The sequence below is a fragment of the Palaemon carinicauda genome, chromosome 40 (assembly GCF_036898095.1).
Source record: "Palaemon carinicauda isolate YSFRI2023 chromosome 40, ASM3689809v2, whole genome shotgun sequence".
In the NCBI taxonomy this organism is placed as follows: Eukaryota; Metazoa; Arthropoda; class Malacostraca; order Decapoda; family Palaemonidae; genus Palaemon; species Palaemon carinicauda.
Window position 1 is genome coordinate 13,995,495 of NC_090764.1, and position 15,000 is coordinate 14,010,494.

The window sequence follows — 15,000 nt, forward strand, 5'->3', positions numbered from 1 at the left end:
GTGTTCGTGCGTATTTGAGATATTTTGCGTATAGAGACCTCTTGAAGGACTAAAAGATTAACCGTTCGATAGTTTTTATTACTTTATCTTAGTTTTACAATAATAATAATTCTATAAGTTTACATCCTTATCTTTTCCTCTGCTTTTTTTTCTCGTCATTTAGTTTCACTCGTTACATTTATTCTCTTCTGTACTTTCAAGTTAAGATCATTATTCTGCGATTATTAAGCTTTTCCTATCTCTGCAATTTATTAGATTTATTGTTTGTGTTTCTTTACTGTACCGAATTAGAAAGGAATGAGAGAGATGAATGTTGAAAGCTACATCTCATTATATAGCCTATACCAAAGCGATTTTCAAATTAGAAACTTTATGATAACTTTTTTAAACAATGATGTAAGACATACTGCGAAATTAAAAAAAATCTCTCTCTCTCTCTCTCTCTCTCTCTCTCTCAGAAACTTTTAAGTTATTCTCCTAAGCAACGACGGTAAAATGTACTGGGAAAAAGAAAATAATCTCTCTCTCTCTCTCTCTCTCTCTCTCTCTCTCTCTGAAACTTTCAAGTTATTCTTTTAAACAGCGACGGTACAACATACTGCGAAAAGGAAAATATTCTCTCTCTCTCTCTCTCTCTCTCTCTCTCTCTCTCTCTCAGAAACTTTTAAGTTATTCTTTTAAACAGCGACGGTACAACATACTGCGAAAAGGAAAATATTCTCTCTCTCTCTCTCTCTCTCTCTCTCTCTCTCTCTCTCTCTCTCAGAAACTTTCAAGTTATTCTTTTAAACAGCGACGGTACAACATACTGCGAAAAGGAAAATATTCTCTCTCTCTCTCTCTCTCTCTCTCTCTCTCTCTCTCTCACTAATATTATGCAATTTCCAGCCCTTGAAAAACAGGTAAAAATTTAAGCCTTGTACTATACAGCACACAGCAACACTTAAAAACCCCATCTACAATTATATGTCCAGGTTATTTCCATGTCCCCTTACAGTAATTAGGACATTCGTATGCATTTGGATGGAGTGCTTGCTTGCGGAAGCAGTGTTCATTGAAGATGGAAAGTGTTCTTTTCGTGTTCTCCTTTTCCTCATTGCAATTCTCTAAAGTTTGAATATTCTCTTTTCGTTCTAACAGATCCGCTGAGGAAAATGGACAGGGAGCGGATGGGGTCGCCCACTGCAAGAGGTGAGTGATGTCAGAATCTCTCTCTCTCTCTCTCTCTCTCTCTCTGTCTCTCTCTCTCTCTCTCTCTCTCTCTCTCTCTCTCGTAGATATTGTATCTTTTTTGTCTATTTTTCTTTATCTGTATTTTATATATCTTTTATATTTAGGTAATTTGTTTTTATTATAACTTATCCTCAAATCTATTTTTTATTCTTTCTGCTTCATTTTCTATCTAGAAAAGCCTTTTCCTTTTTTTAATTGCTTAGTACATTTTAAATATAAATCACTGAGTTTTTCCATTATATATAATGTATATATACATACATACATACAGAGGAATTGAGGTCAAGAATTTTATATATATATATATATATATATATATAGCTAAGTAGATTAACGTTTAAAATTGTATTGATTATATTTTATATACGTATACTGTATGTGTGTGCTTTTGTTTATACGCATTTATGTATGTACGCCTATAAAACTTCACATTAACATCCTTTGTTTATTATAAAGTTGTATAACATCCATTTCCCACATGAGATTCGGAAAACATTTGCATTAACCCTTTCACTGCATTGGCGACTTAATCAAAATATGAAAAGGGAAGGAATTTTTAAAATCACCCAAACATTAACAAGTTGGTATTTATGACCACACAAACTCCATCTTGATATTAATATCAACAAGATGGAGTTTGTGTGGTCATAAAAGATTTGCTACATTAGAGATTTGTTTAAAAACACCACTGGCGGTAAAAGGGTTAAGTATGCAACCGCATTTTACGTTCTTTTGTTCTAGAGCGCATTGCATAACGTGTCTTCCTGGGGGCCACCCTTCTGCACTTAGCCATCATCTAATTGCAGACCGGTGGAAAATCTGTGCAATGCGTCACGCATTGCTCCCGATAACTATATTTACCGGTAAATTACGTAGATGTACCGGTAATTTACCTAAAGGTGCATTCCATGCGCCTCCCTCTTGTTTCTGACAGTCGCCTTCATCTATTTTTTTTGTGTCGTGTATTTCTTTTCTCTTAACTATAATTCTTTTCTTTTGTTTCTTGTTTCTTTCAGTTTGTGTTCTTTTCGTCTTTGCCAATCGGTTTCATAAAGATTTTTTTCTCTCTCTCTCTCTCTCTCTCTCTCTCTCTCTCTCTCACACACATAATTTATGAAATCTTAGGATACACTCAGTGTATTTGCATCTTGGCAATATGTTTATAAGTCTCTCTCTCTCTCTCTCTCGCTCTCTCTCTCTCCTCTCTCTCTCTCTCTCTCTCTCTCTCTCTCGCTGTTGATTCTTACAAGTTACGAAATTTAAAGAATCACTTGTTCTTTTCATATCACCAATCAGTTTCTAAGATTTTTGTCTACACACTCTCTCTCTCTCTCTCTCTCTCTCTCTCTCTCTCTCCGACGGGCGATACACCACACCCAAACATAACAGTGGCATAATTTACATGAAAATTATAGATGTTTTGGTTGAACCGTCGCTGAGCGCATGAGTGCAGCGAAGCGCTTACGTTATATATATATATATATATATATATATACTGTATACCTGGACGACGTGTCTGGCTTAGAAGAACATTAGTGCGACGGAAGTTATTATGGGAAACTTATCTTTTTTGTTCTTTCGTTCTTTTGTGTTAATGAAAAAATAGAGTATTGAGACTTTAGTGAGTGAAGAGATTGATTCATTTTATTTGGTAAAATATAGATACTTGTATATATATGTGTAGTTCTTGTATTATATGTTGGTGGTTGCATGATGTATTAAAATGTTGATCTATTTTGTCATTCGCGGCTTTCAGAAAGTATCCTGTTAAACAACATCCTCTTTCTTTCCATATATATATATATTATATATATATTATATACATATATATACACATTTCTTTCCATATATATATATATATATATACACACATAATATATCAATGTATATATATATGTATAGATAGATAGGACAGACATACGCACACGTATACATACTTGTATAAAGCATGTCTGTTGATTTATGTAATATATATTTATGCCTTTGTGTATATATTTTTTTTTATTTATGCTTCTCACCACATCTGTGATATGACATCTGCCATCACTTGTAACGCATACGTTCTATTTTCCCAGCGTTCATTAGCAATTATTCTTGTAACATCGCGTATGCAGAGAGTGTTGTTACACGCAGTGAATGTCAGTCAGAGATGTAATATATTTTTCATATTTATATTGGTATAACAACGCAGTTATCTCATGTAGCGTTCATTCTTATCAAGGAAATCCAATTGCCGAAGAATGGATAATTGTTCTTCGTCTTATTCGTCTGTTCTGTAAGGGATAAATTACATAAATAACAATAAATCACAAAGAATAGAAATAAATTCACGGCCGAGTGATTCACTGACATTTACGTCGACTTCAGTATATAATTTTTTGTATTTATTTTTTTAAAATCTTTTTTTTTTTTTTCATTTTACTACTATTTATCACACATCGAGGACTTCATCATAACTTTAAAAAGAATTTTTTACCTAATAGATTAAGTTTATAGAACAAAAAGCTATTAAAACTGATGAAGATTTCTTCATCTCAGGTCATATGTTATTACAGTAAGATGTTAAAATAAAAGTATTTTTTTTTTCTAAGTAAGATTGATGTATTGTTTTGAGTTTCCTGTATTTTGAATAAGAACAGATTAAGACATAAACTTATTTTAAATAAGACCAGATTAAAGCATAAATTATTTTTAATTAGAACAGATTATGACATAAACTTATTTCAAATAAGAATAGATTAAGTTTATATAACGCAACTCTATTAATACTGATGAAGTTTTCTTCATCCCATGTCATATGTTATAACAGCCAAGAATTGAAATGAAAAAAGAAAATTTATTTTAAATAAGAATTACCAAAATATATATATAAAAAAAGAATGAATTAAGTGTAGGCGAAAAATAAATAGGAAGAAATTGGACTTGGAGGAATTCTCGTAAAAGGTGTCAAAATTGAACAAACGAGGAAGATACTTGATTAGCGAGTTAATTAATGCGCGGTCTCCACCGTTTTCCCCCGTTGCCATGGCAACCGCTTGCCTGAGAGGAAGTGACATTCGCAGATGAGAAAGAGAAAAAATAGTTTAACGTAGTCAGTCTCCTCTCTCTCTCTCTCTCTCTCTCTCTCTCTCTCTCTCTCATACACGCAGACACATATTTATATATATATATATGTATGTATAAATATATATTATATATATATATATATATATATTATATATATATATATGCTGTATATATGAAAATTTAACAAACCCCAGACGTGAATATTGACATGTCTGAGGCCTTTGTCCTGCTGTGGACTGAAAGTGGCTGCATTTATTTTCTAGTTATATATATATATATATATATATATGTGTGTGTGTGTGTGTGTGTGTGGTAATGTAAAATTAATCTAATGCAATTTCATTTCAACATTCACTAATTTTAGTTTATACCCATTCAAGTAAATGATTACTTTTTGCATGTATCTGCATATGACATACTACTAAGATAACTGCTCTATTAAAACGTGTTTATTCATATTCCTTTTTCCTAAAACGTAGCATCAGTGTTGTTTCCATAGAAATCAGTGTTGTTTAATGACTCGACCTTTATTAACATTTGCCCTTCGTTTCGTCTATAAGATATTGAGGTAAACTAATCCATTTCATCTATAAGATATTGAGGTCAACTAATCCATTTCGTCTATAAGATATTGAGGTAAACTAATCCATTTCGTCCATAAGATATTGAGGTAAACTAATCCATTTCGTCTATTAGATATTGAGGTAAACTAATCCCTTTCATTTATAAGATATTGAGGTAAACTAATCCATTTCGTCCATAAGATATTGAGGTAAACTAATCCATTTCGTGTATTAGATATTGAGGTAAACTAATCCCTTTCATTTATAAGATATTGAGGTAAACTAATCCATTTCGTCTATAAGATATTGAGGTAAACTAATCCATTTCGTCTATAAGATATTGAGGTAAACTAATCCATTATTTTCATACCATAGAAATGGTTCGAAATTTTACCATAGTGATTTTAAATCTCACTTCATATCTTTAGTGTTGGAAAGACCAGCAAATTCCACTTTCAACTAGACGTCGTTAGGAACAGCAAATATAGTTAATGCATCGATAGAAAGAAAGAGAGAGATAATGAGTGCGTGCGTACAAATGAATGTCGGCTGAGGAAGAGGATGGTTCTGTGCGTATTGATTACATAGCCGCAAATGAGTGCCACACTAACTCCTCTTCTTTCTCCCTTTTTTTTTTCTCTCCCTCCCTTCCCCCATTCCTATATATCCCCCTTCCCCCTTTCCATTTCCCTCTCTCCCCCCCTGAAATACACCCTATCTCTTCTTCTTCTGAGTATTTTCCTGTATCTACTTCTCCCCCCCCCCTCCCCCATACATCCAACACTCTTCTCCACACTAATGCTGATGATGCTCTAAGCACTGGCTGATGTGTGACTGATCTAAGTTATTGTCATTTGCTTATTTTACGGAATATATATATATGTATATATATATATATATGTATATATATATGTATATATATATATATATATATATGTGTGTGTGTGTGTGGGCATATATATATATATATATATTTACGGTATATATAAATACCTGTATATATATACATACATATATATATATATATATATATATTACACATACACAGAGACACACACCTTCAAGAACCAACGACTTTCTATGGAAAAATATAGCATACTTAAAATGACAGTTGTTTTAAGCAATCTGCCTTTGTCTGTGAAATATAAAGTACCACTAATACATTCATCCCTATCAAATAAGTATTTTAGAAATAGTAGTAATTGTCTTTGTTATTATCATTTACTCCAAGACTAGTTTTAAGCCATTGAAAGAAAAAAAAATAGTTTTACCTCAAGGCAATAGTTTGTCTATATTCCGTGAAAAAAAAAATTACTCAAATGGAAGAGGTCTTGTGTCATGTATATGATTATCTTTTAAGAAACCTTACAAATGTAGCGGGACGTGGTTAAGCTTAAGTATATCACACGGAGAGAGAGAGAACGGAATATTTTTCTCCCAATGTTGGTTATGTATTCTACAAAAAAAAGGGGGGGCGGGAATTGTGGTCACGTTAGAAAGTGTTTAGGCATACGGTTCTCTCTCTCTCTCTCTCTCTCTCTCTCTCTCTCTCTCTAGGGATGAGCGGTAACGATGTTAAAGGTCTAAATCGTCTCCATTGAAAATGAATGTTAATGATTTGTGTCTGAACCGTTATTATTATTATTATTATTATTATTATTATTATTACTCGCTAAGCTACGACCCTAGTTGGAAAAGCAGAATACTACAAGCCCAGGGGCTTCAACAGGGAAAATAGCCCAGTGAGGAAAGGAAACAAGGGAAAATAAAATATCTTAAGAAGCGTAGCAACATTAAAATAAATATCTCCTATATTAGCTATACAAACTTTAACTTTATGAAATCTTTTTATTTATTTACTATTAATTAATTGATTTGTTAATCTATATATGTATGTTGTTTATTTTCTACAGTTCTTTATACCATTTGAACATATAGTATTCATATATTTGAGGTTCCAAAACTTTTAGTCCAATTTTGTCTCATCATTGAACGTACAATCTTTTACTGATAATTTCTGGAACGATTTCATCAGCAATATAGTCAAACTCGCTTCTTTCTTCCGCGTCCTGAGAATAATATAACATTTTGAATTATGAAAGCGAAAGTATTTTGCATTTTTCCTATTCCCACTTATTGTCGGTCAAATATGGTGTAGCTTAGCCATATTAAGTTGTTTTTCCAATTGAGATTTGGATTTCAAAATAGTAAACAGTTATTTAAAACATTTTCTGAGGGGAATCTTGCTTTAATTAAAGTTATAAGAAACATTTCTTTGATAATAAGACGAAATATAACAACCAAAGTGCTTACTGAGATGCATTAAAAACAACCATTTTTTTATAATAAGGTGAAATACAACACAGATAAAATCCTCATTGAGATTCATTTTAATCGAATTATTTTCACAAATTTGTCCAACTTTCGATTTATGTCGTGTTTGTGTCCCCTCGCGCTTACAGCCTCCCTCCCCTCACTTTAACCATCCTTCGGCCACTGGTCAGTCAGCAAGTTTGCGATGACCATCTTTTCCCCTCCTTAGTTTCCCCCTCTCTTATTTTCTTTCTTATAGGTCCCCTCGCCTCCTTACCACTGAATAGAAGAGGAAGTCAGTTCTGAGGGGGTCAGTTCTAAAGAAATTCCATCGGAGAGCGTTTTGCGATTCAAATATTCCGGTAGCCCTACTCTCTCTCTCTCTCTCTCTCTCTCTCTCTCTCTCTCTCTCTCTCCACCCACGAATTTTATTAACCTCGGTTCCCCCTTTTCTCCCCTCGTGCTCTTCTCTTTGTCCACACCACCTCCTCCCTCCTTAGATCTCGTTGGAAGGAACCGTCTCTCCCTTCCCCCCTCCCCCCCGAGGTACTTAACTCACCTCTGGAACCGGTAGATGGCATTGCGGTTTAGTATAGGAAGTGGCGAGGATTACTTGCTTCATTAACTGTTTCTTTCATGACCTTTTTTGGAGGTGTTTTGTATATATTCATACTGTATGTAAAAGTTTCAGAATATATACGCATTTAGTAGTATATTCTACTCGAAACACTCACACATATTTACATTTTTGTGTTAATTCTCTCTCTCTCTCTCTCTCTCTCTCTCTCTCTCTCTCTCTCTCATACATAAATATATATATGTATATATATATATATATATTGTGTGTGTGTGTGTGTGTTTATATATATATATATATATATATAATATATTCATTTTGTTATTAATTTATCATGTTTTACGTGTGTCTCTTATGTTTTTTACCATATTGCAATCATATATTGTAATGTTAGCCATTAAGATCCAACAAGTATCAGGAAATTTAAAAACACGTACCGGTATATTATATTTGAGTCTTTTGGTAAGACCCTGGAAAAAAAAAAACTTTTCTAAATTTACAATTAGGCCATATTCCGTTTGGATTTTGACTGCATTCATCTCCCTCCGAACCTACTACTAATCTCTCTCTCTCTCTCTCTCTCTCTCTCTCTCTCTCTCTCTCATATTAGGCTATTAGACATTGCAAGAGATAATGGCGATCAATAGTTTTAGACTTTAGAGGATTAATTGATAAGTAGAAACAGGGAAGCAGCGGTCTGGCGTGCATGACGTAGATATGCCTCCTGCATGACTATTCCGACGTTAAATAGACGTAAATCGACGCATGACGGCTTCCTCCATGACGCCAATGGATGAAATTGCGTTTTGTTGATGAGGACGGCCTTCGGGGTGAACCATTTAGTACGAGATAATGTAGTTAAAAGAGACTGAGTTTTGTACGCAGGAAATTTTTTGTTCTCTCTCTCTCTCTCTCTCTCTCTCTCTCTCTCTCTCACGCATATATATATATATATATATATATATGCACATTATTTATACACATATATATAGATGTATGTGTACGAGGCCCGTCAAAAATTACGACTAAATTATTAGATATGCACACACACACACGCACTCCCCATCCTGAGCAGGGTAGGACTACTCCCCTTCTCCAAACCGACGGATGGGAGAGTTTAGGGTAACCGGAAAGAAAGATATTTATAAATATATATATATATATATATATATGTACATATATATATATATATATATGTATATATATTATATATATATATATATTTTATATATATATATACATACATATACATACATACATACATATATATAATCTCTCTCTCTCTCTCTCTCTTTCTCTCTCTCTCTCTCTCTCTCTCTCTCTCTCTCTCTCTCTCGAATCGAATCGAATCGAATAACAAGACGTCCTTGCTATTAATGCAATGTTTGTAGGAGGGAGGGACAGAGACTGGCGTATATTGGAGATCACAAGAAACAAGAGAAGAAGGCGAAGGAAGAAGGAAGAAGGAAGGAGAAGAAGAAGGATGAAGCAACTGAGGCAAATGCGACAGAGGAAATCCTTAGGTGCCATTGAAGAAATAACATCAAGGGGGGAGAGATATTTCTGCTTATGTCCGTCTGAGTGTCTGTCCCGTGTCCCCTTCTGGTCCTGTACCTCGGCCAATGTCCACCGGCCTCATCTGGGGACGTAAATTTGCATGTTGGGGCATTGTGCGGACATGGCCAGGCCCTAGGAAAAGAGCGTGCAGGCGCCCCTGGGACTACTAACTGTCACCCCCTCGCTCCACACTATGGTCAGGAGGGGAAAAAAACTCCTAAAATGTGATGGGGGGAGGAGGGGGGGGGGGAGCATTGTCGTAGGGCTCATTGAGGGAGAGAGATCCTTGAGACCTGTAAGGTTTTCCTGTAGGAGATGAAGGTCTTGTATACCTGTGCAAGAGGAGATTTAAGGGAATATGACTTTTGAATATGAATTAGGACATAATTTTGTCGCAGCTGAGGCACCATGATTTTTGGAAATTTATAATAGGCATAGGATTCTATTAATTTTGAATAGTGAGGGTATCATAGGACTGTTTGAAAAAACCATTGATTTGTATATTTATAGATTTACAAAATTAACTCAAAAATAGTTGCCCCGTCAAAAATATTTTAGTTTCCTTATAATTTGAAAATTTTGAAAATATATACCCTAAGAACCCTTGAATTTGTATATTCATAGATCGTTGTAGTAAAATGTAAAATTACCACACAAATATTTCATCATCATTATCATCATCATCATCACCAGCCGTTACTAGTTCACTGCAGAACAAAGGCAACAAAGGCCTCAGACATGTTCTTCCACCTGTGTCTGTTTATGGCCTTTCTATGCCAGTCCACACAGTCCACACCCGCAAGCTTTTTTAGTTCGTCAACCCATCGTCTTCTCTTCCTTCCCCTGCTTCTTTTGCAATATCTCTAGTGACTTATTCTGATATTTACCCAATATGAAATATTCAGTTTTCTGTTTTCCTCTTAACATAACTTGAAAATACAACTTTGGTCATGGACAGATTCATACCATCAGAAATATTCAGTCTTCTATTTTCCTCTTAACATAACTTGAAAATACAATTTATCCAAATCATCAGAAATATCCAGTCTTCTATTTCCTCTTAACATAACTTGAAAATACAATTTATCCAAATCATCAGAAATATCCAGTCTTCTATTTCCTCTTAACATAACTTGAAAATACAACTGATCCTGGACTGATTCATACCATCAGAAATATTCAGTCTTCTATTTTCCTCTTAACATAACTTGAAAATACAATTTATCCAAATCATCAGAAATATTCAGTCTTCTATTTTCCTCTTAACATAACTTGAAAATACAACTGGTCCTGGACTGATCCCTACCATCAGAAATATTCAGTCTTCTGTTTCCTCTTCCCATAACTTGAAAATACAACTGGTCCTGGATTGATCCCTACCATCAGAAATATTCAGTTTTCCTATTTTCCTTTTAACATAACTTGAAAATACAACTGATCCCTACCATCAGAAATATTCAGTTTTCTATTTTCCTCTTAACATAACTTTAAAATACAACCCTCGTCCTAGTCTGGTCCCTACCATCAGAAATATTCAGTCTTCTATCTTCCTCTTCCTCTTGAAAATACAACCCTGGCCCTGGGCTGATCCATAAACATAGGTTGTTTATTCCGTTTCGTTTTAAGAGCAAGTCTCTGTTAGTTGGAGTGTCATCTCGGCGTTGTAGGCCTACGACTCGGGTAGGCGCGACTTGACAAGAGTCCAGTCACTCTGTATTGAGATTTATACATCCGCTGGGCTATCGTGCGGTCTCTTTCCATCTGCCGGGATATTCCCCAAAGGAATCCTTACGTGTAGTTTTATGGACTCTTGTGTAAGACCTGTTGAGTTGGCGTGTCTGTGTGTGTAAGTGTGTACGTGTGCGTCGTTTTATTTCAAGGACAATATTAGCTCTATGAGTACTTTGCAGTGTCAAATAGGATTATGCATTGTTCTAGTAAATGTACACACACATACATATATATATATATATATATATAGAGAGAGAGAGAGAGAGAGAGAGAGAGAGAGAGAGAGAATGTTAAGCGCGTGTGTGCATGTGTGTTTATTATTATGTATAATTTTCTTGTTCGTTTGTTTCATTGTTCTATATGTTATTACCTCCGCCAGCGAAGTTGGAAGGAGGTTATGTCTTAACCCCTGTTTGTGTGTGTTTGTTTGCGAACAGATTCCTGGCCACAATTTTAATCGTAGAGTAATGAGACTTGTAGGGATAAACTGTCATGTAAAAAGCTGAAAATGAATAGATTTGAGAAGGTCAAGGTCAAAAGTCAAGGTTTGGCAAAAGGTCCTTAATTAAGCTGCTGCGGCGGAGGTCTGCGCTCTACTGAGTGCGCCTCTAGTTTGAGCATTTATTCATTTAGTCATTACTAATGTAAAATATGCTTCACTATCTTACTGTAATTTTATCACGTATATCTATACATACATAAGCATATGTAGTGTTATTATTATTATTATTATTATTATTATTATTATTAGCCAAGCTAAAATCCTAGTTGGAAAAGCAAGATGCTATAAACCCAAGGGCTCCAATAGGGAAAAATAGCCCAGTGAGGAAGGGATAAAAAAAGAAAAAGAAATACTGCCTTCCCCAAGATAAGGTTTCTTGACTGTAATGGTCAAGTCGGAAGCCGTAAAGCTGTCCATCATAAGCCTTTCTTCCATTTTCATTCCTTAAAGCCTCAACATGAAATACCAAGAGCTTAAAATAATATAAGTAATTGTAAGTTCTCTCTCTCTCTCTCTCTCTCTCTCTCTCTCTCTCTCTCTCATTACCGGCAAGTAGATTTTCTCTCACAGGACCATCTTAAGCACGGACGGTCAGTCGCTCTTCTATCTCTCTCTCTCTCTCTCTCTCTCTCTCTCTCTCTCTCTCATTACCGGCAAGTAGATTTTCTCTCACAGGACCATCTTAAGCACGGACGGTCAGTCGTTCTTTTCTCTCTCTCTCTCTTTCTCTCTCACACGTGGTCAGCAAAAAAACATTTATCGCCGTCCTCTCAAAATTCTCAACAAGTCACGGACAAGAAAATTCCATTAGGGCGTCAAGGCAAGAGCACAGAAGTGGGCTGGGGTGGGGGGGGGGGGTGGAGTAGGGACTGGACACTTCCATGCAAAGCAGAATGGAAATTGTATTAGGTGGGGACACTCACTCTTGAGCAAGTCACTCAGTGCATTTTTGGCCCTGTGCCGAATTATCTTTCTGTCCCACGCAGAGAGAGAGAGAGAGAGAGAGAGGAGAGAGAGAGAGAGAGAGAGAGGGACGTCTATTTAACTGTACGTACGTATGTCGTGAGCACATAGCAAGTATGAAGAAGTGAGGATATTGATGTTGAAGAGAAGTTTGGGTGTAATGGAAAATGTAAGTATTATTATGTCGAGATTTTATGGTAATGACAGGGTTCGCTTTTGGCTCGTGAGTGAAATATTTAAATGGGTTTTCATAGAATAGGTACGGGATTTTTTTTTATGGTGTGGAATGGAGTGATTGTGGCTGTCGGTATTGACTAGAAATGTACAGTATGGGTGTTTTCCTGTTAGTATTGATGAATTAGAGCCGTGATACCATTTCAAGCGGTGTTCATTTAACTTACGGATTTATGTGGTTACTGAAAGAAGATTGTGCTAGAAGGTATATATACATATATATATATATATATATATGTGTGTGTGTGTGTGTGTGTGTTATATATATTCATGTACATGTGTATATATATACACACACACACATATATATATATATATATATATGTATATATAAATCTATATATATATATATGAATGTATATATATATATATATATATATGTGTGTGTGTGTGTGTGTGTGCGTGAAGAGAGAGAGAGAGAGAGAGAGAGAGAGAGAGAGAGTCAGTCCCTACTTTCAATTAGATGCTAATATTTGTTGTTTGTTTATTATTATTATTATTCTACTGCTCCAATATCTCGTTCAGATTTCTTTTCTTTTAGATCATTGTTTTATTTCTATCAAGTTTATACATAAATATTTATTATCGAAAAGAAAAAAAAAAATAGATGGAACAACTCTAGATCGGGTTTTGCTTATATGACAGGAAATCTAAAAGTCTTTTGCAGCAGATGTTTTCTGAGAATAACTTGCAGACGTTACGTAGTGCAGTTAGAAAAGACTAAAGATAATAAACTAAAAACCATTTCACTGATAACATAAAGACTTTATATTAAATTTCGATGTAAATCTTTTTTTTTTCATTCAACAATCTTTTTTTGATTTGAAGTTAGTTCTCTTAGTTACAAAGGATTTTTCTGATTTTTTTTTTCCTGTTCTATTACTTTATTTATCTTTATATAACTTACATGTGACGTCAAAAGACTTTACCTCTTGGTCAGTCAAGACAAAAATTTAATACTTTCCTTTTTCATAAATTCAAGAGAATTCTTACTAGTTATTAATAGGATATTATTCCAACCAAAATTTTGACTTTAAATAATTTTCCATTTTGGAACCTGTAAGGTTATGCATTATTGATAGCCACAAATGTAAACTTTGTAAAAGAAATAAATTTTCAGCAAATTTTAAGAATCCAGTAAAACTCGAGTAAATCGGATTTCAATTCCATCACGGGTAGTTTAAAAGGTTTCCCCTCAAGTTAGAAAATCTGCATTATACTTTAACACACACAAAACACACACACACACACACACAAGAATCCGAATAAATAAAATGTTAATTTTTCCTTTTTACGTTCGAAGTCTTTTCTGGGGCGTTCTTTTTTCGGCTCAGACTCCTCGTCCCTCCCCTGCCCCAGGGGTGGCGATCACTCCCTCCATCGCCATTCCATAACCGACCGCTACCACCGTCCCCTCTCTTATCCCCTCGGCCCTAAGGGCGTCCATAAACACGTTGGCACACGTCCCTAAGATTACCGCTGGCCGGACCAGGCAGCCGAAGAGTGAAAATAGAGCGTTTTCAATATCAATAGTCAAATAGCAATTTACATTCATGCCCGGGGCAAGTCTGTCGCACCTTATCTCTGTGCTGGCTCTCGATAGGCAAATTCCCTTCCAGGATAAGGGACTTAAGGCGACTTCTGTAAGGCCAAGGCATTCCCACATCAATGGACGAGGATCTCGAAGGGCGCGAATGGCTCCTGGAAATTGGGGGTTGGATAGGTTCGGAAAGGTCCTGTTGACCGCATGCACAGCGCTGGAGAAGAATGGCCCGCAGGGAACACCACCAATGGTCCACTCACATAAAAAAAAGAAAAAGAACTTTTTTTTTTCTTCTTTTTACAAAATAAGAGGTCAGCTCCCACGATTTTACATAAAAGCCGAAACACAACCAGCCTCTGAGAGGTCACTTTTGTTTTTTTTTTTTGAAGGGGGGTGTAGGAGGTAGGGGGGGCTAGGTCGGGATTATGGTGATACGATTGGAGAGTTAGAGGTGAAAGGGCGGGTGTGAGAAGAGGTCAGTGGAGGAGGAGGAGGAGGAGGAGGGTGCGAGAGAAATGGAAAATTGATCAAAAGAAAATATTGGGGAAAGTTGAAAGAAAAGTGGAGACGGAAGTGTGGTAAACATTTTCTTTTTTTTTCGATTGCATCTTTCTGGTAAGCTTTTGTAGAATAAAACATAAAAGAAATGAATGCATTTATTGATTATAAGCGAGACTCTGAAGAAGACTACTTCACATTTGATATATAAACTAGGCAG

At 35.3% G+C, this 15,000-nt stretch overlaps 1 protein-coding gene across 1 annotated transcript in view; it reads left to right on the forward strand.

The window, feature by feature from the left end:
* The window catches only part of LOC137631705 (uncharacterized), a 550,730-nt gene that overhangs the window by 519,355 nt on the left and 16,375 nt on the right, over positions 1–15,000 (forward strand). The window contains exon 4 of the mRNA XM_068363583.1: positions 1,141–1,191. Within this exon, the coding sequence (XP_068219684.1) occupies positions 1,141–1,191 (51 nt within the window). The remainder of the gene's footprint in view (positions 1–1,140; positions 1,192–15,000) is intronic.